General features: G+C 41.6%; 1 protein-coding gene across 1 annotated transcript in view; it reads right to left on the reverse strand.

Moving 5' to 3' along the window:
- Positions 1 to 720: 720 nt before the first annotated feature.
- The window catches only part of CREM (cAMP responsive element modulator), a 212,798-nt gene continuing 187,250 nt past the window's right edge, over positions 721 to 26,268 (reverse strand). Inside the window, exon 7 of the mRNA XM_053715679.1 lies at positions 721 to 1,010. Coding sequence (XP_053571654.1) covers positions 856 to 1,010 — 155 coding nt within the window. The 3' untranslated portion in view covers positions 721 to 855. The remainder of the gene's footprint in view (positions 1,011 to 26,268) is intronic.

Here is a 26,268-nt window from a genome sequence, read left to right on the forward strand (position 1 = left end):
TGACAAACTCCTGTGGGAGAATTACTCTCAATGCCTATTGTACTCCTTTACGCCCCTCTGTCCTATTCCCAGCTCTACAAGGGGAATAATGGGTCTAACTTTTGTCTGAGAACCCCTTTTAATCAACATGTAAACAGCAATTTAAGCTTCATTATCACTCCTTGCTTGAGGCAAAACATTGACTAAAATATCATGGAAAAGTGGTGGTGGGGTATGAAAGTTCTGCTGTGTAGAGTGTTTTGCCTTCTCCTGTAGGACTGGACTTTAATCGCACATGAACTCTCACCATCTTATGAATGAAAAAACAACCCCACACACAAATGTCCTAGGAAGTGTAGAAAAAGAAACTGTAAAAGGAAACCACACATTTGTTTCCAGAACTAGCAAATATGCTCCAGCCTTCGGTGCCAAACGGAGTAAAAAATAATGTGCTATCATGTTAACTAAAGCAACAGTATATATATATATCTATATATCTATCTTCAATAAATATACACACACACATATGTAAAGACTGTATATGCTGCACAGTTGTATTACACAAGATCCTTCCTGAGGCACACTGAGCCATTAATATTTTATATTTATAATATAAATCAAATTACAGCAATTAAAAAGGTCTTTAAAACATATTGTGCATTAATAATCAAAATGTATACAAAATTAGCAAATGTCATTAGTATTTGAAAAATCTACAAGTGACTAATTTAAACAACTCAGTTTATGCAAGTACCTTTTTATTTTTTTCTTTATTAGAAAATAGTAGCAAAACACAGCTAAACAATGTTGGAATGATGCAGTGAAATGAAATTTTGTAGTGACGTTTAATGCTTATTTGGAGTATTTTTTTACCAATCAAGTTGCATTATTCAATTCAACTTTAACCCTACACATTTGTTTCAGGATTTTTAATTCTTCCAGTAAATTCTTGTTCTGAACTTCTAGCATTGCAACTCGACTCTCCAGGCATTTAATGTATTCTTTTTTTCGTCGTCGACATTCCTTTGCTGCTACCCTGCAAAACAGTAAAAGCCAAATGCCAAAGTGCATGCAGTTAACTATACATAATAAAAAGCTTTTTTAAAAATATTAACATAATATTTATTGCAAATCACACTCCATAGATAACCTCCTGATTTCCTTCATGTCCCATACAAAAAAGTTGTGTCCAAGAGTAAGAGCCCCTAAAGTCCACATGGTAATTACTTGACAGCACGCCTCTATAAGAGTCGAAAAACCAAAAAAAGTCTAATTCAAAGCCATCATTCTGCTTTATGACAATAGAGATCTTTGAGGGCCTTCAATTCCTCAATCAGAGTCTTGTTTTGATTTTCAAGTACAGCCACACGATTTTCAAGACATTTCACATATTCCTTCTTCTTTTTACGACATTCCCGAGCAGCTTCCCTGGAACCAACACAAAGTAAGTAACTAAAGAAGTAACCACAATCAATTATAACGTGTGAACAAAAATCACCCTGGCCTACAACTTTACCTCTGCATAAAAATATACCAAGCCATCACCAATGAAGCAACAAAATCACAATACATAAGAATTGTTTTTATTGAAGCATAATGATAAAAGACTGTCATTCTACAAGAAAACAGCAAAAATCACTGAAAGAGAAAGAAAATATTGAAATAAACACAATGTCGGCTGTTTTTGGTCTGGAAGATGCACATATATCCTATTACACAGTTGTGTCCAACATCCACAAATTTCAGTTTTCTAAGAAATACAACAAATAAATATGACCCATTTTACAACAGCAGCATGAAAAAATATTAAGTCGCACCACAACAATATGAACATTCTTTGCATAAATTTATCTTTAACAAGATGTCAAATCATCAAAATTGCTAAAATTTACGTAGAAATAGATTTTGACAACAGATAAAAGCCAGGTGGTCTACTTAGTCCCCCTATGTTTATGTCTAAAGTGTAGGCTAATTAATTCATAAGAGAAACTTGTGTACATCCCATGCATTCTTAAATTCCTCATATGTATCCTTACAATATTTATTGGAAGTCTATTCCATAAATCAACTATACTTTCCATAAAGAAGTGTTTCTGGAAATTACTCCTGAACCTGCTGCTTTGTTGTCGTCGTCTCAGCATCTCATTTCTTTCCTCTAAACATATTAAAGTCCTAATGTGTTCTCCTTGGAAGTGGTAGAACACGTACCATTTTAGTAGACCTCCTTTGAACAATTATAACTTTATTTAAATCTTTCTTGGGAGCAATATTCAAGACAAGACCTTAAAAGTGATCTATAAAGTGGCAATATAACCTCACTTTCTGCTGTTAATACTTCTTCCTGCATCTTACGTGTCTCACCTGCTGTGCTACTGCACGGTTTACCAATAATCAAATTCTCTGGAATGATAATTCCCAAGCCCCTTGCTATTTTATTGTTGGCAGTGAAGTGCCATTTAGCATAACATTAGCTTTTGGGTTTTTGTATAAATAACTGCTAATTTGGTGCTAATTTTTAAAAACCAATAACTGGTAAAAAAAAAAAAGTCAGCCTCCATTATTTTTAATACAATTATTTTATTTATCCCTTCTGGAATGTCAACTTTTTCTCTATTTTTGTATCAAATGTAAAAACAGCCTCTTTTCTTGATTCCTGAGCCCAAGATAACTGATGTGCTAAACAAAACAGTCCCGAAACATTGAACTCTAAGGTACACTACAATTAAAAAAAGTTATATCCATAAGTCAACACTTTAATCACAATTTTTGTTGAGTCTAATCCAAGGAAATACAGTTTATAAATTAATTAGTTTTGTGGAAACATGCCAGATTCTTTACTAATATCTAGAAAAGCTAGATTTATCCCTCCACCCTAGTCAATCATTTTAATTGCATAGTCAGAAACCCCACTAGTCTCATTTGACCTTACTGATGTAAACCTATGCTGTGTTTGATTTGTTAAGCGGACTGCATGTCGTTTTCTGCAAAATGTATTCAAAAAAAGAAGTTCAATAAAAAAAAAAAAAACAATCCTTTATTGTTGTGTCACCTAAAACCAAAAATGCTGTGTAGATCTGACAAAGAGTACAATATACATGCAAAATGTATAAAAGGGCAGATACCCGAGCACCATGCTAGTTTTCATGGAAGAATAAAGGCCCAGTCAATACAATAGATTTGCATAATCAACAAATGCACATTAAAAATATAATGCAATAGCACTTAGTCTGAACTTCATATGTGTAGTAGATTTTTTCAAGTGACAGCCATCAGCCAATCACAAATGCATATACGTATATTCTGTGAATTCTTGCACATGCTCAGTAGGACCTGGTGACTGAAAAAGTGTAAATATAAAAAGACTGCACATTTTGTTAAAGGAAGTAAAATGGAAAGTAGTTTAAAATTTCATGCTCTATCTGAATTATGAAAGTAATTTTTTTTCCTTGAGGGTCCATTTAATTTAACTTTCAATTTGCTGCCTGTGTGCCAATGGCAAAATATACTATGAACAGGGATCGACGATCTTATGCATTTTTTGGCGATCCCTGGCAGCTAATTATGGAGGGCAGTCACAGAGGCCTTATGGGAATAATTGTTTATTTACTAAAAATGTTTGGAGGTTGTTCAAACCCCTCAATCTCTGCTCCTTTACTAGCCAGAGACCTCCAAGGTCATTTGAAAGAGAATTGCCTGTTCTTTCAAAAAGTTACAAGCCCCCCCAAAAAATAAAAAAGTAACTCTCTTAAATAAATATATGAATTTTGTCTGTGACCAACGTGGTAAAAAGTGCTTTAGGGGCCCTATTGCAGCAATAACTATATTTATACATTTTGTTGCACTCTTCTGACATATCATTAATTATAAATAAGGTTATATTTTGAATCTACTGAGCCTGATAAAAAAAACAACATTATATAATTTGTGTGGTCTACTTCTATGGATAAATAACCAAACATGATGGGAAATGACAGAGGTAAGGACCCTGGAAAGCTTTCCAGGAGTGACGGTTAACGAGAATGGAGACCTCCCATCCCTTCCAGTTGATGGAACTTCTCTCAGTCAAAAGACTTCAGATGGTATAGGGTTATGAAGGAATCAAAGTGGCAACAGTAAACCAACTTTCTATACTGCAGCATTTATATAACATTTATCCTGTATTTATGCAATTATTTCAATGGCTGATGGTAAAGCACAATCATTTCCCCCTGATTTAATGCAATTATGTTGTATTTTAAGTATTTGTGTAACTTTATCTGATACACAATTATTTATTTTAATTTTTTCCTCCCTGAAGTAGCCTTCCCTACTGCCCTTTTTATGAGGATGCACTTTATTTGCAATCTATCCAATCATTTAAGAGACAGTAAAGTCATAGACACTCGAGATTCAGACAGAGCAAATAATTTTAAAGAACTCAATTTGCATTTCTTAAATATTTTTTGTGCTCTCAAGAATTGTATACTCTTTAATCACTGATTGTATTAAAAGTATATTGCATCTTTTAAGGAACAGTCAACTCAAAATATTTTATTGTTTAAAAAGATAATCCCTTTACTACCCATTCCCCAGTTTTGCACAGCCAACATGGTTATATTAATATACTTTGATTACCTTGTATCTAAGCCTCTTTTGACCACATTACTTTTTATTTATTATCTATTGACTTGCATTTAGCTGTGTTGTGCAGAAACCACTGGGCGTAAGCACAATGTTATCTATATGCACACATGAACTAGCAGTCTTCTGTTGTGAAAAGCAATTAATAAAAGCATGTGATTAAGAGGCTGTCTGTAGTGGCTTAGAAAGAGGCAGAAATTTAGAGGGTTAAATGTTATAAAGTATATTAATATAACAATGTAGGTTGTGCAAAGCTGGGAAATGGGTAGTAAATGCGTTATCTAACTTATTCAACAATAACAATTTTAGTGTTGACTGTCTCTTTAACCCATTGAGTGTCAACGACTGCTCTGAGCCGTTGCAAACTTTCTCAGTCAGGTGCTAACGATGGCTCAGAGCCACCTACTCCTGCCCCGGCAATCTGGCCTGAATAGTGAGAGGCATCGCCGGGGATTCACGTTCGCACGGTGACGTCACTGCGCAACTTATAAATATATTTTTTAAAAATAAAAAACAATTATGTGGGGGTCTTTAGGAGCTCATAAATAAAAGATCAAAATCGCCTAGGGACACCCAAAATTTTTTTTATAAACAAACTAGTATATCATTAAAAAATAAATATTGGTTTAAGTATTCTAGCTAAATGATCACTGTAGTAATCAGTGTAAATGCAGTGATCACTTAGCTATGAAATGTCACATTCCCTTTTCTGATATGGCTCCCGATATATTTGTAATCCCATGATCACCTAGATCATGTGGTTACACATTACTAGTGGTAGAGGGATGTTTTTATGAAAAACTAATAATATTTTTATAAGCAGTCTTTTTAGCCTGTGTGGTAGGAGAGTAAAAAATAAAATGTATGCTTACCTGATAAATTCTCTTTCTTTCCGGATATGGAGAGTCCAAGGCCTGAGTAATTACTGTTGGCAATATCACTCCTGGCCAGAAGGAGGAGGCAAAGAGCACCACAGTTAAACTGCTGAGTATCACTCCCTTACCCACAACCCCCAGTCATTCAACCAAAGGGAAATGGATAAAAAGAAGTAACACAAGGTGTAGAGGTGCCTGAGGTTATAGTCAAAAGAACAACCGTCTTAAAATAAAGGGTGGAGCCGTGGACTCAACATATCTGGAAAGAAATACATTTATCAGGTAAGCATAGATTTTGTTTTTCTTTCCTAAGATATGGTGAGGCCACGGCTTGAGTAATTACTGTTGGGAACCAATACCCAAGCTAGAGGACACGGAAAATAGGGAGAGACAAGACAGACAGTCCTAAACAGAAGGCACCACCGCTTGAATAACCTTTCTCCCAAAAGAAGCCTCAGCAAAAGTATCAAATTTGGAAAAAGTATGTAGAGAAGACCAAATTGCAGCCTTGCAAATTTGTTCCACAAAAGCTTAATTTTTGAAAGCCCAAGAAGAGGAAATGGCTCTTGTGGAATGAGCCGTAATTCTCTCAGGAGGCTGCTGTCCAGCAGTCTCATAAGCCAAACGAATTACTCTTCGTAACCAAAAAGAGTAGTAGCAGTAGCTTTCTGACCTTTACGTTTCCCAGGGAAACAGACAAAGAGGGCAGAGGAATGGCGAAAATCCTTAGTTGCCTGTTAGTAGAATTTAAGAGCATGTACAACATCCAAATTGTGTAACAAACGTTCTTTGGAAAAAAGATTAGGACACAGAGAGGGAACAACAATTTCCCGATTGATATTTCTATTAAAAACAACCTTAGGGAGGAAACCTAACTTAGTATGAAGAACCGCATTATCAGCATTAAAAATAAGATAAGGGGAATCACACTGCAGAGCTGAGAGTTTCGAGACTTTTCGAGTAGAAGAGATAGCAACAAGAAACAAAACCTTCCAAAGCAACAACTTAATGTCTATGGAATGCAACGGTTTAAACAGAGCCAGCTGTAGGAATTCTAATTCTACACCAAGAGTAGCCCTTGGATTCACACCAATAAAGATATTTACGCCATATCTTATGGTAAATCTTTCTAGTAATGGCTAAGGAACTCCGAGTTTCTCCCTGGTGATTGATGTAAGCCACAGAGGTTATGTCGTCTGACTGGAACCTGATAAACTGGGCTGAGGCCAAGCCAATAGAGCATTGTAAATTGCCCTCAACTCCAAGATGTTGATGGGAAGAGCAGACTCCTCCCGAGTCCAAAGGCCCTGAGCTTTTAACGAGTTCCAGATTGCTCGCCAGCCCAGCAGGCTGGCGTCCGTGGTCACGATCACCCAGTAAGGTCTCCGAAAGCATGTGCCCTGAGACAGATGTTCCTGAGAAATCGACCACTGGAGAGAATCCCTTGATCACTGATCTAACTCTATTCTCTGAGATAGATCTGCATGGTCGCCATTCAATTGTCTGAGCATGCACAACTGGAGAGCTCTTAAATGGAAATCGAGTATCAGACCGATTACATCCATACATTGAGCCACTGAAGGATTAGCAGTAGCCTGAAGAGAGAGGCAAGAGGAAATGATTTTGTTTTTCCTGACCTCTGTCATAAAAATCTTCATCAATAGAGAATCTATTATCGTCTATAAGAACACTACTCTTGTAGCAGGGGAAAGCACATTTTTTTCAAGATTCACATTCCAACCGTGGAAACAAAGAAAAGACAAAAATATCTCTGTGTGAGATTTTGCTTGTTGAAAAGATGGTGCCTGAAAACCAATGTCGTCCAGGTAGGGTGCCATAGCAATTCCACAAGAAGGGGGATCAGTGCCAAAAGAGCCCCAGAACCTTTTAAAAAAAAAAAAATCTGGGAGCCGTGGCTAGACCAAATGAAAGGGCCACGAACTGGAAAGGTTTGTCCAGAAAGGCAAATCTCAGGAATCTGTGATGATCCCTGTTAATAGGAACATGAAGATACGCATCCTTTAGGTCTATGGTTGTCATGAACTGACCCTCTTGTATACTAAAGGAAGAATGGAGCGTATAGTCTCCATTTTGTAGGATGGAACTTTGAGAAACTTGTTTAGACTCTTTGGGAACCACAAATAGGTTGGAGTAGAACCCGAGACCCTGTTCCTGCAGTGGAACTGGAACTATCACTCACAGGGAGGAAAGATGTTTTATACATTTCAAGAATGCCTCTCTCTTTATCTGGTCTGCAGATAATCTTGAGAGATGGAATCTGCCTCTGGGAGGAAAAGTCTTGAATTCCAATTTGTAACCCTGGGATACTATGTCCACAGTCCAGGGATCTGGGACATCTCATATCCAGGCTTGAGAGAACAGAGAAAGTCTGCCCCCCACCTGATCCGATCCCGGATCGGGGGCAATGTGTATTTAGGTGAAAGTAAAGGAGAAGCAAGGGAGGTTAGATGTCTTCCAGGAGTTACTGTTCACAGGGATAAGAATCGTATTTTGAGAATTGTTAAGGCATCAGGAAAGGGAAGTGAGTTAGATGTGATTGTTCATTTAGGAACAAATGATCTGGCTAGTAATCAAGTTGCTGCTGTTAAGAAAGAGTTTTGTGACCTAGGTAATCATTTAGAGAATGTGGCATCAACTCTATAAATTTCTGCTATTTTACCTGTGTATGGCCAGGAAGCAGGAAAGATGGAGCGGATAACAACATTTAAATATTGGTTAGATAAGTGGTGCAGGGAACGAGTATTTGGTTTTATTGGCCATTATAGCTCTGTTTGGAAAGATACTAGGTTATTTAGGAGAGATGGCTTGCATTTGGATGTTAAAGGAACAGTATCTGGGAGAAGAGTTCAAATTCTTTATTAGAAATCATTTAAACTTATAAAACACAATTTATGCTTACCTGATAAATTTATTTCTCTTGTGGTGTAGCCAGTCCACGGATCATCCATTACTTGTGGGATATTCTCATTCCCAACAGGAAGTTGCAAGAGGACACCCACAGCAGAGCTGTAATATAGCTCCTCCCCTAACTGTCATAGCCAGTCATTCGACCGAAAACAAGCCGAGAAAGGAGGAGACATAGGGTGCAGTGGTTACTGTAGTTAAAATTTAAAAATTACCTGCCTTAAAATGACAGGGCGGGCCGTGGACTGGATACACCACAAGAGAAATAAATTTATCAGGTAAGCATAAATTGTGTTTTCTCTTGTAAGGTGTATCCAGTCCACGGATCATCCATTACTTGTGGGATACCAATACCAAAGCTAAAGTACACGGATGAAGGGAGGGACAAGGCAGGAACCACTGCCTGTAAAACCTTTCTCCCAAATATAGCCTCTGAAGAAGCAAAAGTATCAAATTTGTACAATTTTGAAAAAATATGAAGCGAAGACCAAGTCGTCGCCTTGCAAATCTGATCAAAAGAAGCCTCATTTTTAAAGGCCCAAGTGGAAGCCACAGCTCTAGTGGAATGAGCTGTAATCCTTTCAGGAGGCTGCTGTCCAGCACTCTCATAGGCTAAACGGATTAAGCTTCTTAGTCAAAAAGAAAGAGGGGTTGCCGAAGCCTTTTGACCTCTCCTCTGTCCAGAGTAGACAACAAACAAAGCAGATGTTTGACGAAAATCTTTAGTAGCTTGTAAGTAAAACTTTAAAGCACGGACCACGTCCAGATTGTGTAACACAAGGATGGAACAACAATCTCTTGATTGATATTCTTGTTAGATACCATCTTAGGTAAGAACCCAGGTTTGGTACGCAGGACTACCTTATCCGTATGAAAAATCAGATAAGGAGAATCACATTGTAAGGCAGATAGCTCAGAGACTCTACGAGCCGAGGAAATAGCTACCAAAAAAGAACTTTCCAAGATAAAAGCTTGATATCTATGGAATGAAGAGGTTCAAACGGAACTCCTTGAAGAACCTTAAGAACCAAGTTTAAGCTCCATGGTGGAGCAACAGGTTTAAACACAGGCTTGATTCTAACTAAAGCCTGACAAAATGCCTGAACGTCTGGAACATCTGCCAGACGCTTAACTAGCTGACAATCCTTTTTCCAAACCTTCTTGGAGAAAAGATAATATCCTAGCAATCCTGACCTTACTCCATGAGTAACCCTTGGATTCACACCAATAAAGATATCTACGCCATACCTTATGGTAAATTTTCCTGGTGACAGGCTTTCATGCCTGTCTTAAGGTATCAATAACTGACTCGGAGAAGCCACGCTTTGATAAAATCAAGCGTTCAATCTCCAGGCAGTCAGCCTCAGAGAAATTAGATTTGGATGGTTGAAAGGACCCTGAAGTAGAAGGTCCTGTTTCAGAGGCAGAGACCATGGTGGAAAGGATGACATGTCCACTAGATCTGCATACCAGGTCCTGCGTGGCCACGCAGGTGCTATCAGAATCACTGATGCTCTCTCCGGCTTGATCTTGGCAATCAGTCGAGGGAGCAGAGGAAACGGTGGAAACACATAAGCCAGGTTGAAAGACCAGGGAGCTGCTAGAGCATCTATCAGTGTCGCCTTGGGATCCCTGGACCTGGATCCGTAACACGGAAGCTTGGCGTTCTAGCGAGACGCCATGAGATCCAGTTCTGGTTTGCCCCAACAATGAATCAGTTGTGCAAATACCTCCGGATGGAGTTCCCACTCTCCCGGATGAAAAGTCTGATGACTTAGAAAATCCGCCTCCCAGTGCTCTAGACCTGGGATATGGATAGCTGATAGGTGGCAAGAGTGAATCTCTGCCCAGCAAATTATTTTTGAAACTTCTAATATCTCTAGGGAACTTCTCGTTCCCCCTTGATGGTTGATGTAAGCTACAGTCGTGATGTTGTCCGACAGAAATCTGATGTACCTCAGAGTTGCTAACTGAGGCCAAGCCTGAAGAGCCTTGAATATCGCTCTTAGTTCCAGAATGTTTAATGGAAGGAGAGACTCCTCCTGAGTCCACGATCCCTGAGCCTTCAGGGAGTTCCAGACTGCACCCCAACCTAGAAGGCTGGCATCTGTCGTAACAATTGTCCAATCTGGCCTGCGAAAGGTCATACCTTTTGGACAGATGGACCCGAGATAGCCACCAGAGAAGAGAATCCCTGGTCTCTTGGTCCAGATTCAGTTGAGGGGACAAATCTGTGTAATCCCCGTTCCACTGACTGAGCATGCATAGTTGAAGCGGTCTGAGATGTAAGCGTGCAAACGGCACTATATCCATTGCCGCTACCATTAAGCCGATTACTTCCATACACTGAACCACCGAAGGGCGCGGAATGGAATGAAGAACCCGGCAGGAATTTAGGAGCTTTGATAACCTGGACTCCGTCAGGTGAATTTTAATTTCTACAGAATCTATCAGTCCCTAGAAAGGAAACTCTTGTGAGTGGGGATAGAGAACTCTTTTCCTTGTTCACTTTCCACCAATGCGACCACAGAAATGCCAGTACTACGTCCGTATGAGACTTGGCAATTTGGAAGTTTGACGCCTGTATCAGGATGTCGTCTAAATAAGGGGCTACTGCTATGCCCCGCGGCCTTAGGACTGCCATAAGCGACCCTAGAACCTTTGTAAAGATTCTTGGGGCTGTAGCTAATCCCAAGGGAAGAGCTACAACAACCAGGCCCGAATAGGGTCTGCCCCTTGAAGGGAATGTTAAGTAGCTTAGATTTTGAAGTCACGTCAGCTGACCATGATCTAAGCCATAGCGCTCTGCGCGCCTGTATAGCAAAACCAGAATTCTTAGCCGTTAGTTTAGTCAAATGAACAATGGCATCAGAATAAAAGAATTGGCTAGCTTAAGTGCTTTAAGTTTGCCAAGTATGTCATCCAATGGAGTCGCTACCTGTAAAGCCTCTTCCAGAGACTCAAACCAGTACGCCGCAGCAGCAGTAACAGATGCAATGCATGCAGGGGGCTGTAGGATAAAACCTTGTTGAATAAATATTTTCTTAAGGTAACCTCTAATTTTTTATCCATTGGATCTAAAAAAAAAAAAGCACAACTGTCCTCGACAGGGTTAGTAGTACGCTTTACTAGAGTAGAAACTGCTCCCTCCACCTTAGGGACTGTCTGCCATAAGTCCCGTGTGGTGGCGTCTATTGGAAAAAAAAATTCTAAAAATAGGAGGGGAAGAGAACGGCACACCTGGTCTATCCCATTCCTTATTAATAATTTCTGTAAACCTTTTAGGTATTTGGAAAAACATCAGTACACACCGGCACTGCAAAGTATTTATCCAGTCTACACAATTTCTCTGGCACTGCAATGGTATCACAGTCATTCAGAGCAGCTAAAACCTCCCTAAGCAACACGCGGAGGTGTTCAAGCTTAAATTTAAATGTAGAAATATTAGAATCAGGTATCTTTCCTGAGTCATTAACATCACCCACTGACTGAAGCTCTCTTTCCTCAGCTTCTGCATATTGTGAGGCAGTATCAGACATGGTTCTTAAAGCGTCAGTATGCTCTGCATTTTGTCTCACCCCAGAGCTATCTCGCTTACCTCTAAGTTCAGGTAGTCTGGCTAATACCGCTGACAGTGTATTATCCATGACTGCCGCCATGTCTTGTAAAGTAAACGCGATGGGCGCCCTAGATGTACTTGGCGCCATTTGAGCGTGAGTCCCTTAAGCGGGAGTCAAAGGGTCTGACACGTGGGGATAGTTAGTCGGCATAACTTCCCCCTCGTCAGATTCTTCTGGTGATACATTTTTTAAAGACAGAAAATGATCTTTATTGCATAAAATGAAAACAGTACATTTGGTACACATTCTAAGAGGGGGTTCCACCATGGCTTTTAAACATAATAAACAAGGAGTTTCTTCTATGTCAGACATGTTTATACAGACTAGCAATGAGACTAGCAAGCTTGGAAAACACTTTAAATCAAGTTAACAAGCAAATATAAAAAACGGTACTGTGCCTTTAAGAGAAACAAATTTTGTCAGAATTTGAAAAACAGTGAAAAAATTCAGTAAATCAAACGAAATTTTTACAGTGTGTATAATAGGCTAACAGAGCATTGCACCCACTTGCAAATGGATTAACCCCTTAGATCAAAAAAACGGATCACAAAAACAGTATAGACGTTATTTAACAGTCACAACCAACTGCCACAGCAAGCTGTGGCCCTACCTTCCCCAATAAACAACTTTGGGCCCTTTAGAGATGTCCTATAGCATTCAGAGGGCCTTTGAGGGAAGCTGGATGTCACAGTTTGTAATTTTAACTGCATCAACTGTAACTTTTATACTACAACAGTGGAAATAGTTTCAAGTCAAAATTTAAGCCAGCCATGTGGAAAAAACTAGGCCCCAATAAAGTTTTATCACCAAAGCATATATAAAAACGATTAAACATGCCAGCAAACGTTTTATATTGCAATATCATAAGGGTATTACCCCTGGGAGTAAGCATGATACCAGTCGTTATTAAATCACTGTATTCAGGCTTAACTTACATTAATCCGGTATCAGCAGCATTTTCTAGTGTTTTCCATCTCTAGAAAAAATTATAACTGCACATACCTGATAGCAGAATAAACTGCACGCCATTCTCTCACTGAAGTTACCTCATCTGTGTAATCCCCTCAGACATATGTGAGAACAGCAATGGATCTTAGTTACAAGCTGCTAAGATCATAGAAACCTCAGGCAGATTCTTCTTCTATTTACTGTCTGAGATAAAATAGCACAACTCCGGTACTATTTAAAAATAACAAACTTTTGATTGAAAAAAATAAACTAGCTATATTTAACCACTCTCTCCTACAACGTCCTTGCTTGTTGAGAGTTGCAAGAGAATGACTGGCTATGACAGTTAGGGGAGGAGCTATATTACAGCTCTGCTGTGGGTGTCCTCTTGCAACATCCTGTTGGGAATGAGAATATCCCACAAGTAATGGATGATCCGTGGACTGGATACACCTTACAAGAGAAAGGGGGGTAGCATTAATGTATCCACCTGCCCCCCACAGCATGCCAAAACTGTTAGTCCAAGTAACAATTCTAGAAACTCTAGTAGAAAAATTCTTCGTGCCATGAGCACAAATGCTCGCAGCTTAGGAAATAAATTACCTGAACTCATTTAAATAATGACTAGGGACAACTTTGATTTAGTAGCTATAACAGAAACATGGTACAATGATTTGCATGCCTGGGACATAGTCATACCTGGATACAGGTTATTTAAAAACAGAATTTATGTTTACCTGATAAATTTCTTTCTCCAACGGTGTGTCCGGTCCACGGCGTCATCCTTACTTGTGGGATATTCTCTTCCCCAACAGGAAATGGCAAAGAGCCCAGCAAAGCTGGTCACATGATCCCTCCTAGGCTCCGCCTACCCCAGTCATTCGACCGACGTTAAGGAGGAATATTTGCATAGGAGAAACCATATGGTACCGTGGTGACTGTAGTTAAAGAAAATAAATTATCAGACCTGATTAAAAAAACCAGGGCGGGCCGTGGACCGGACACACCGTTGGAGAAAGAAATTTATCAGGTAAACATAAATTCTGTTTTCTCCAACATAGGTGTGTCCGGTCCACGGCGTCATCCTTACTTGTGGGAACCAATACCAAAGCTTTAGGACACGGATGAAGGGAGGGAGCAAATCAGGTCACCTAAATGGAAGGCACCACGGCTTGCAAAACCTTTCTCCCAAAAATAGCCTCAGAAGAAGCAAAAGTATCAAACTTGTAAAATTTGGTAAAAGTGTGCAGTGAAGACCAAGTCGCTGCCCTACATATCTGATCAACAGAAGCCTCGTTCTTGAAGGCCCATGTGGAAGCCACAGCCCTAGTGGAATGAGCTGTGATTCTTTCGGGAGGCTGCCGTCCGGCAGTCTCGTAAGCCAATCTGATGATGCTTTTAATCCAAAAAGAGAGAGAGGTAGAAGTTGCTTTTTGACCTCTCCTTTTACCTGAATAAACAACAAACAAGGAAGATGTTTGTCTAAAATCCTTTGTAGCATCTAAATAGAATTTTAGAGCGCGAACAACATCCAAATTGTGCAACAAACGTTCCTTCTTTGAAACTGGTTTCGGACACAGAGAAGGTACGATAATCTCCTGGTTAATGTTTTTGTTAGAAACAACTTTTGGAAGAAAACCAGGTTTAGTACGTAAAACCACCTTATCTGCATGGAACACCAGATAAGGAGGAGAACACTGCAGAGCAGATAATTCTGAAACTCTTCTAGCAGAAGAAATAGCAACTAAAAACAAAACTTTCCAAGATAATAACTTAATATCAACGGAATGTAAGGGTTCAAACGGAACCCCCTGAAGAACTGAAAGAACTAAATTGAGACTCCAAGGAGGAGTCAAAGGTTTGTAAACAGGCTTGATTCTAACCAGAGCCTGAACAAAGGCTTGAACATCTGGCACAGCTGCCAGCTTTTTGTGAAGTAACACCGACAAGGCAGAAATCTGTCCCTTCAGGGAACTTGCAGATAATCCTTTTTCCAATCCTTCTTGAAGGAAGGATAGAATCCTAGGAATCTTAACCTTGTCCAAGGGAATCCTTTAGATTCACACCAACAGATATATTTTTTCCAATTTTGTGGTAAATCTTTCTAGTTACAGGCTTTCTGGCCTGAACAAGAGTATCGATAACAGAGTCTGAGAATCCTCGCTTCGATAAAATCAAGCGTTCAATCTCCAAGCAGTCAGCTGGAGTGAAACCAGATTCGGATGTTCGAACGGACCCTGAACAAGAAGGTCTCGTCTCAAAGGTAGCTTCCAAGGTGGAGCCGATGACATATTCACCAGATCTGCATACCAAGTCCTGCGTGGCCACGCAGGAGCTATCAAGATCACCGACGCCCTCTCCTGATTGATCCTGGCTACCAGCCTGGGGATGAGAGGAAATGGCGGGAACACATAAGCTAGTTTGAAGGTCCAAGGTGCTACTAGTGCATCCACTAGAGCCGCCTTGGGATCCCTGGATCTGGCCCCGTAGCAAGGAACTTTGAAGTTCTGACGAGAGGCCATCAGATCCATGTCTGGAATGCCCCACAGGTGAGTGACTTGGGCAAAGATTTCCGGATGGAGTTCCCACTCCCCCGGATGCAATGTCTGACGACTCAGAAAATCCGCTTCCCAATTTTCCACTCCTGGGATGTGGATAGCAGACAGGTGGCAGGAGTGAGACTCCGCCCATAGAATGATTTTGGTCACTTCTTCCATCGCTAGGGAACTCCTTGTTCCCCCCTGATGGTTGATGTACGCAACAGCTGTCATGTTGTCTGATTGAAACCGTATGAACTTGGTCCTCGCTAGCTGAGGCCAAGCCTTGAGAGCATTGAATATCGCTCTCAGTTCCAGAATATTTATCGGTAGAAGAGATTCTTCCCGAGACCAAAGACCCTGAGCTTTCAGGGATCCCCAGACCGCGCCCCAGCCCATCAGACTGGCGTCGGTCGTGACAATGACCCACTCTGGTCTGCGGAATGTCATCCCTTGTGACAGGTTGTCCAGGGACAGCCACCAACGGAGTGAGTCTCTGGTCCTCTGATTTACTTGTATCTTCGGAGACAAGTCTGTATAGTCCCCATTCCACTGACTGAGCATGCACAGTTGTAATGGTCTTAGATGAATGCGCGCAAAAGGAACTATGTCCATTGCCGCTACCATCAACCCGATCACTTCCATGCACTGAGCTATGGAAGGAAGAGGAACGGAATGAAGTATCCGACAAGAGTCTAGAAGTTTTGTTTTTCTGACCTCTGTCAGAAAAATCCTCATTTCTAAGGAGTCTATAATTGTTCCCAAGAAGGGAACCCTTGTTGACGGGGATAGAGAACTCTTTTCCACGTTCACTTTCCATCCGTGAGATCTGAGAAAGGCCAGGACGATGTCCGTGTGAGCCTTTGCTTGAGGAAGGGTCGACGCTTGAATCAGAATGTCGTCCAAGTAAGGTACTACCGCAACGCCCCTTGGTCGTAGCACAGCTAGAAGGGACCCTAGTACCTTTGTGAAAATCCTTGGAGCAGTGGCTAATCCGAAAGGAAGCGCCACGAACTGGTAATGTTTGTCCAGGAATGCGAACCTTAGGAACCGATGATGTTCCTTGTGGATAGGAATATGTAGATACGCATCCTTTAAATCCACCGTGGTCATGAATTGACCTTCCTGGATGGAAGGAAGAATAGTTCGAATGGTTTCCATCTTGAACGATGGAACCTTGAGAAACTTGTTTAAGATCTTGAGATCTAAGATTGGTCTGAACGTTCCCTCTTTTTTGGGAACTATGAACAGATTGGAGTAGAACCCCATCCCTTGTTCTCTTAATGGAACTGGATGAATCACTCCCATTTTTAACAGGTCTTCTACACAATGTAAGAACGCCTGTCTTTTTATGTGGTCTGAAGACAACTGAGACCTGTGGAACCTCCCCCTTGGGGGAAGTCCCTTGAATTCCAGAAGATAACCTTGGGAGACTATTTCTAGCGCCCAAGGATCCAGAACATCTCTTGCCCAAGCCTGAGCGAAGAGAGAGAGTCTGCCCCCCACCAGATCCGGTCCCGGATCGGGGGCCAACATTTCATGCTGTCTTGGTAGCAGTGGCAGGTTTCTTGGCCTGCTTTCCCTTGTTCCAGCCTTGCATTGGTCTCCAAGCTGGCTTGGCTTGAGAAGTATTACCCTCTTGCTTAGAGGACGTAGCACTTTGGGCTGGTCCGTTTTTACGAAAGGGACGAAAATTAGGTCTATTTTTTGCCTTGAAAGGCCGATCCTGAGGAAGGGCGTGGCCCTTACCCCCAGTGATATCAGAGATAATCTCTTTCAAGTCAGGGCCAAACAGCGTTTTCCCCTTGAAAGGAATGTTTAGTAGCTTGTTCTTGGAAGACGCATCAGCCGACCAAGATTTCAACCAAAGCGCTCTGCGCGCCACAATAGCAAACCCAGAATTCTTAGCCGCTAACCTAGCCAATTGCAAAGTGGCGTCTAGGGTGAAAGAATTAGCCAATTTGAGAGCATTGATTCTGTCCATAATCTCCTCATAAGGAGGAGAATCACTATCGAGCGTCTTTATCAGCTCATCGAACCAGAAACATGCGGCTGTAGCGACAGGGACAATGCATGAAATTGGTTGTAGAAGGTAACCCTGCTGAACAAACATCTTTTTAAGCAAACCTTCTAATTTTTTATCCATAGGATCTTTGAAAGCACAACTATCCTCTATGGGTATAGTGGTGCGTTTGTTTAAAGTGGAAACCGCTCCCTCGACTTGGGGACTGTCTGCCATAAGTCCTTTCTGGGGTCGACCATAGGAAACAATTTTTTAAATATGGGGGGAGGGACGAAAGGAATACCGGGCCTTTCCCATTCTTTATTAACAATGTCCGCCACCCGCTTGGGTATAGGAAAAGCTTCTGGGAGCCCCGGCACCTCTAGGAACTTGTCCATTTTACATAGTTTCTCTGGGATGACCAACTTTTCACAATCATCCAGAGTGGATAATACCTCCTTAAGCAGAATGCGGAGATGTTCCAACTTAAATTTAAATGCAATCGCATCAGGTTCAGCCTGTTGAGAAATGTTCCCTGAATCAGTAATTTCTCCCTCAGACAAAACCTCCCTGGCCCCATCAGACTGGGTTAGGGGCCCTTGAGAGATATTAATATCAGCGTCGTCATGCTCTTCAGTATCTAAAACAGAGCAGCCACGCTTACGCTGACAAGGGTTCATTTTGGCTAAAATGTTTTTGACAGAATTATCCATTACAGCCGTTAATTGTTGCATAGTAAGGAGTATTGGCGCGCTAGATGTACTAGGGGCCTCCTGAGTGGGCAAGACTCGTGTAGACGAAGGAGGGAATGATGCAGTACCATGCTTACTCCCCTCACTTGAGGAATCCTCTTGGGCATCATTGTCATTATCACATAAATCACATTTATTTAAATGAATAGGAATTCTGGCTTCCCCACATTCAGAACACAGTCTATCTGGTAGTTCAGACATGTTAAACAGGCATAAACTTGATAACAAAGTACAAAAACGTTTTAAGATAAAACCGTTACTGTCACTTTAAATTTTAAACTGAACACACTTTATTACTGCAATTGCGAAAAAACATGAAGGAATTGTTCAAAATTCACCAAATTTTCACCACAGTGTCTTAAAGCCTTAAAAGTATTGCACACCAAATTTGGAAGCTTTAACCCTTAAAATAACGGAACCGGAGCCGTTTTAAACTTTAACCCCTTTACAGTCCCTGGTATCTGCTTTGCTGAGACCCAACCAAGCCCAAAGGGGAATACGATACCAAATGACGCCTTCAGAAAGTCTTTTCTAAGAATCAGAGCTCCTCTCACATGCGACTGCATGCCATGCCTCTCAAAAACAAGTGCGCCACACCGGCGCGAAAATGAGGCTCTGCTTAAGCTTTGGGAAAGCCCCTAAGGAATAAGGTGTCTAATACAGTGCCTGCCGATATTATATATCAAAATACCCAGATAAAATGATTCCTCAAGGCTAAATATGTGTTAATAATGAATCGATTTAGCCCAGAAACAGTCTACAGTCTTAATAAGCCCTTGTGAAGCCCTTATTTATGATCGTAATAAACATGGCTTACCGGATCCCATAGGGAAAATGACAGCTTCCAGCATTACATCGTCTTGTTAGAATGTGTCATACCTCAAGCAGCAAGAGACTGCACACTGTTCCCCCAACTGAAGTTAATTGCTCTCAACAGTCCTGTGTGGAACAGCCATGGATTTTTAGTTACGGTTGCTAAAATCATTTTCCTCATACAAACAGAAATCTTCATCTCTTTTCTGTTTCTGAGTAAATAGTACATACCAGCACTATTTCAAAATAACAAACTCTTGATTGAATAATAAAAACTACTGTTAAACACTGAAAAACTCTAAGCCATCTCCGTGGAGATGTTGCCTGTACAACGGCAAAGAGAATGACTGGGGTAGGCGGAGCCTAGGAGGGATCATGTGACCAGCTTTGCTGGGCTCTTTGCCATTTCCTGTTGGGAAGAGAATATCCCACAAGTAAGGATGACGCCGTGGACCGGACACACCTATGTTGGAGAAAACAGAATTTATGTTTACCTGATAAATTTCTTTCTCCAACGGTGTGTCCGGTCCACGGCGTCATCCTTACTTGTGGGATATTCTCTTCCCCAACAGGAAATGGCAAAGAGCCCAGCAAAGCTGGTCACATGATCCCTCCTAGGCTCCGCCTACCCCAGTCATTCGACCGACGTTAAGGAGGAATATTTGCATAGGAGAAACCATATGGTACCGTGGTGACTGTAGTTAAAGAAAATAAATTATCAGACCTGATTAAAAAACCAGGGCGGGCCGTGGACCGGACACACCGTTGGAGAAAGAAATTTATCAGGTAAACATAAATTCTGTTTTCTCCAACATAGGTGTGTCCGGTCCACGGCGTCATCCTTACTTGTGGGAACCAATACCAAAGCTTTAGGACACGGATGAAGGGAGGGAGCAAATCAGGTCACCTAAATGGAAGGCACCACGGCTTGCAAAACCTTTCTCCCAAAAATAGCCTCAGAAGAAGCAAAAGTATCAAACTTGTAAAATTTGGTAAAAGTGTGCAGTGAAGACCAAGTCGCTGCCCTACATATCTGATCAACAGAAGCCTCGTTCTTGAAGGCCCATGTGGAAGCCACAGCCCTAGTGGAATGAGCTGTGATTCTTTCGGGAGGCTGCCGTCCGGCAGTCTCGTAAGCCAATCTGATGATGCTTTTAATCCAAAAAGAGAGAGAGGTAGAAGTTGCTTTTTGACCTCTCCTTTTACCTGAATAAACAACAAACAAGGAAGATGTTTGTCTAAAATCCTTTGTAGCATCTAAATAGAATTTTAGAGCGCGAACAACATCCAAATTGTGCAACAAACGTTCCTTCTTTGAAACTGGTTTCGGACACAGAGAAGGTACGATAATCTCCTGGTTAATGTTTTTGTTAGAAACAACTTTTGGAAGGAAAACCAGGTTTAGTACGTAAAACCACCTTATCTGCATGGAACACCAGATAAGGAGGAGAACACTGCAGAGCAGATAATTCTGAAACTCTTCTAGCAGAAGAAATAGCAACTAAAAACAAAACTTTCCAAGATAATAACTTAATATCAACGGAATGTAAGGGTTCAAACGGAACCCCCTGAAGAACTGAAAGAACTAAATTGAGACTCCAAGGAGGAGTCAAAGGTTTGTAAACAGGCTTGATTCTAACCAGAGCCTGAACAAAGGCTTGAACATCTGGCACAGCTGCCAGCTTTTTGTGAAGTAACACCGACAAGGCAGAAATCTGTCCCTTCAGGGAACTTGCAGATAATCCTTTTTCCAATCCTTCTTGAAGGAAGGATAGAATCCTAGGAATCTTAACCTTGTCCCAAGGGAATCCTTTAGATTCACACCAACAGATATATTTTTTCCAAATTTTGTGGTAAATCTTTCTAGTTACAGGCTTTCTGGCCTGAACAAGAGTATCGATAACAGAGTCTGAGAATCCTCGCTTCGATAAAATCAAGCGTTCAATCTCCAAGCAGTCAGCTGGAGTGAAACCAGATTCGGATGTTCGAACGGACCCTGAACAAGAAGGTCTCGTCTCAAAGGTAGCTTCCAAGGTGGAGCCGATGACATATTCACCAGATCTGCATACCAAGTCCTGCGTGGCCACGCAGGAGCTATCAAGATCACCGACGCCCCTCTCCTGATTGATCCTGGCTACCAGCCTGGGGATGAGAGGAAATGGCGGGAACACATAAGCTAGTTTGAAGGTCCAAGGTGCTACTAGTGCATCCACTAGAGCCGCCTTGGGATCCCTGGATCTGGCCCCGTAGCAAGGAACTTTGAAGTTCTGACGAGAGGCCATCAGATCCATGTCTGGAATGCCCCACAGGTGAGTGACTTGGGCAAAGATTTCCGGATGGAGTTCCCACTCCCCCGGATGCAATGTCTGACGACTCAGAAAATCCGCTTCCCAATTTTCCACTCCTGGGATGTGGATAGCAGACAGGTGGCAGGAGTGAGACTCCGCCCATAGAATGATTTTGGTCACTTCTTCCATCGCTAGGGAACTCCTTGTTCCCCCCTGATGGTTGATGTACGCAACAGCTGTCATGTTGTCTGATTGAAAACCGTATGAACTTGGTCCTCGCTAGCTGAGGCCAAGCCTTGAGAGCATTGAATATCGCTCTCAGTTCCAGAATATTTATCGGTAGAAGAGATTCTTCCCGAGACCAAAGACCCTGAGCTTTCAGGGATCCCCAGACCGCGCCCCAGCCCATCAGACTGGCGTCGGTCGTGACAATGACCCACTCTGGTCTGCGGAATGTCATCCCTTGTGACAGGTTGTCCAGGGACAGCCACCAACGGAGTGAGTCTCTGGTCCTCTGATTTACTTGTATCTTCGGAGACAAGTCTGTATAGTCCCCATTCCACTGACTGAGCATGCACAGTTGTAATGGTCTTAGATGAATGCGCGCAAAAGGAACTATGTCCATTGCCGCTACCATCAACCCGATCACTTCCATGCACTGAGCTATGGAAGGAAGAGGAACGGAATGAAGTATCCGACAAGAGTCTAGAAGTTTTGTTTTTCTGACCTCTGTCAGAAAAATCCTCATTTCTAAGGAGTCTATAATTGTTCCCAAGAAGGGAACCCTTGTTGACGGGGATAGAGAACTCTTTTCCACGTTCACTTTCCATCCGTGAGATCTGAGAAAGGCCAGGACGATGTCCGTGTGAGCCTTTGCTTGAGGAAGGGTCGACGCTTGAATCAGAATGTCGTCCAAGTAAGGTACTACCGCAACGCCCCTTGGTCGTAGCACAGCTAGAAGGGACCCTAGTACCTTTGTGAAAATCCTTGGAGCAGTGGCTAATCCGAAAGGAAGCGCCACGAACTGGTAATGTTTGTCCAGGAATGCGAACCTTAGGAACCGATGATGTTCCTTGTGGATAGGAATATGTAGATACGCATCCTTTAAATCCACCGTGGTCATGAATTGACCTTCCTGGATGGAAGGAAGAATAGTTCGAATGGTTTCCATCTTGAACGATGGAACCTTGAGAAACTTGTTTAAGATCTTGAGATCTAAGATTGGTCTGAACGTTCCCTCTTTTTTGGGAACTATGAACAGATTGGAGTAGAACCCCATCCCTTGTTCTCTTAATGGAACTGGATGAATCACTCCCATTTTTAACAGGTCTTCTACACAATGTAAGAACGCCTGTCTTTTTATGTGGTCTGAAGACAACTGAGACCTGTGGAACCTCCCCCTTGGGGGAAGTCCCTTGAATTCCAGAAGATAACCTTGGGAGACTATTTCTAGCGCCCAAGGATCCAGAACATCTCTTGCCCAAGCCTGAGCGAAGAGAGAGAGTCTGCCCCCCACCAGATCCGGTCCCGGATCGGGGGCCAACATTTCATGCTGTCTTGGTAGCAGTGGCAGGTTTCTTGGCCTGCTTTCCCTTGTTCCAGCCTTGCATTGGTCTCCAAGCTGGCTTGGCTTGAGAAGTATTACCCTCTTGCTTAGAGGACGTAGCACTTTGGGCTGGTCCGTTTTTACGAAAGGGACGAAAATTAGGTCTATTTTTTGCCTTGAAAGGCCGATCCTGAGGAAGGGCGTGGCCCTTACCCCCAGTGATATCAGAGATAATCTCTTTCAAGTCAGGGCCAAACAGCGTTTTCCCCTTGAAAGGAATGTTTAGTAGCTTGTTCTTGGAAGACGCATCAGCCGACCAAGATTTCAACCAAAGCGCTCTGCGCGCCACAATAGCAAACCCAGAATTCTTAGCCGCTAACCTAGCCAATTGCAAAGTGGCGTCTAGGGTGAAAGAATTAGCCAATTTGAGAGCATTGATTCTGTCCATAATCTCCTCATAAGGAGGAGAATCACTATCGAGCGTCTTTATCAGCTCATCGAACCAGAAACATGCGGCTGTAGCGACAGGGACAATGCATGAAATTGGTTGTAGAAGGTAACCCTGCTGAACAAACATCTTTTTAAGCAAACCTTCTAATTTTTTATCCATAGGATCTTTGAAAGCACAACTATCCTCTATGGGTATAGTGGTGCGTTTGTTTAAAGTGGAAACCGCTCCCTCGACCTTGGGGACTGTCTGCCATAAGTCCTTTCTGGGGTCGACCATAGGAAACAATTTTTTAAATATGGGGGGAGGGACGAAAGGAATACCGGGCCTTTCCCATTCTTTATTAACAATGTCCGCCACCCGCTTGGGTATAGGAAAAGCTTCTGGGAGCCCCGGCACCTCTAGGAACTTGTCCATTTTACATAGTTTCTCTGGGATGACCAACTTTTCACAATCATCCAGAGTGGATAATACCTCCTTAAGCAGAATGCGGAGATGTTCCAACTTAAATTTAAATGCAATCGCATCAGGTTCAGCCTGTTGAGAAATGTTCCCTGAATCAGTAATTTCTCCCTCAGACAAAACCTCCCTGGCCCCATCAGACTGGGTTAGGGGCCCTTGAGAGATATTAATATCAGCGTCGTCATGCTCTTCAGTATCTAAAACAGAGCAGCCACGCTTACGCTGACAAGGGTTCATTTTGGCTAAAATGTTTTTGACAGAATTATCCATTACAGCCGTTAATTGTTGCATAGTAAGGAGTATTGGCGCGCTAGATGTACTAGGGGCCTCCTGAGTGGGCAAGACTCGTGTAGACGAAGGAGGGAATGATGCAGTACCATGCTTACTCCCCTCACTTGAGGAATCCTCTTGGGCATCATTGTCATTATCACATAAATCACATTTATTTAAATGAATAGGAATTCTGGCTTCCCCACATTCAGAACACAGTCTATCTGGTAGTTCAGACATGTTAAACAGGCATAAACTTGATAACAAAGTACAAAAACGTTTTAAGATAAAACCGTTACTGTCACTTTAAATTTTAAACTGAACACACTTTATTACTGCAATTGCGAAAAAACATGAAGGAATTGTTCAAAATTCACCAAATTTTCACCACAGTGTCTTAAAGCCTTAAAAGTATTGCACACCAAATTTGGAAGCTTTAACCCTTAAAATAACGGAACCGGAGCCGTTTTAAACTTTAACCCCTTTACAGTCCCTGGTATCTGCTTTGCTGAGACCCAACCAAGCCCAAAGGGGAATACGATACCAAATGACGCCTTCAGAAAGTCTTTTCTAAGAATCAGAGCTCCTCTCACATGCGACTGCATGCCATGCCTCTCAAAAACAAGTGCGCCACACCGGCGCGAAAATGAGGCTCTGCTTAAGCTTTGGGAAAGCCCCTAAGGAATAAGGTGTCTAATACAGTGCCTGCCGATATTATTATATCAAAATACCCAGATAAAATGATTCCTCAAGGCTAAATATGTGTTAATAATGAATCGATTTAGCCCAGAAACAGTCTACAGTCTTAATAAGCCCTTGTGAAGCCCTTATTTATGATCGTAATAAACATGGCTTACCGGATCCCATAGGGAAAATGACAGCTTCCAGCATTACATCGTCTTGTTAGAATGTGTCATACCTCAAGCAGCAAGAGACTGCACACTGTTCCCCCAACTGAAGTTAATTGCTCTCAACAGTCCTGTGTGGAACAGCCATGGATTTTAGTTACGGTTGCTAAAATCATTTTCCTCATACAAACAGAAATCTTCATCTCTTTTCTGTTTCTGAGTAAATAGTACATACCAGCACTATTTCAAAATAACAAACTCTTGATTGAATAATAAAAACTACAGTTAAACACTGAAAAACTCTAAGCCATCTCCGTGGAGATGTTGCCTGTACAACGGCAAAGAGAATGACTGGGGTAGGCGGAGCCTAGGAGGGATCATGTGACCAGCTTTGCTGGGCTCTTTGCCATTTCCTGTTGGGGAAGAGAATATCCCACAAGTAAGGATGACGCCGTGGACCGGACACACCTATGTTGGAGAAAAGAACAGAGTAGGAAAGAAAGGTGGAGGAGTTGCTCTGTATGTAAATGAAAATATAAAGGTTACTGAAATTGTAGGAACAAATGTTGAGGTGGAAAGTATTTGGGTTACTTTGGAAATTGGAGATAGAAATGTGTTTAGAATAGGGGCCTCCATTGCAGGATGAAAAACTGGACAATCTGTTATTAGAAGAAATAACCAAAATGACCATGAAGGGTAAGGGTATAGTACTGAGGGACTTCAATTTGCCAGATATAGACTGGAAGATTCTGAATCTCTGCTAGGGGAATCACTTGAGCAATTAGTAAAGGAACCAACTCGTAAGGAAGCTATATTAGATGTAATACTTACACACAGTGATACAGTTTCAGATGTGTCTGTAGGTGAGAACTTAGGATCCAGTGATCATCAATCTGTTTGGTTTAGTATTCATGTGCAGGAACTGCCCATCCAGACTAAAACAAAAGTTTTAGACTTTAGGAAGGCAGATTTTTCATTAATGGGAGAATACCTAAAAAACTATTTAAAAAGGGAAAACTCTTATTACAGGGGTTCAAGAACAGTGAGAATTTGTGAAAGGTGCCATTTTAGATGCAACCGCACACTGTATTAGACATGTCTGTAAAAGTAAAAGAAAGCGGAAACCAATTTGGTTTTCCAAAGAAGTAGCACATGCTGTAAAGACAAACAAGATAGCTTATAAAAATGACAGACACAAACAAGCAGATGATTATATGAAAATATGGAGACTTCAACAAAAAAAAGACTAAGCAGTTAATTAGGAAGGTTAAAGCTCATGCAGAAGAGAAGATAGCACAGTCAGTAAAACATGGGGACAAAACATTCTTTAGATAT

Source organism: Bombina bombina, chromosome 5 (assembly GCF_027579735.1).
Source record: "Bombina bombina isolate aBomBom1 chromosome 5, aBomBom1.pri, whole genome shotgun sequence".
NCBI classification, from domain to species: Eukaryota; Metazoa; Chordata; class Amphibia; order Anura; family Bombinatoridae; genus Bombina; species Bombina bombina.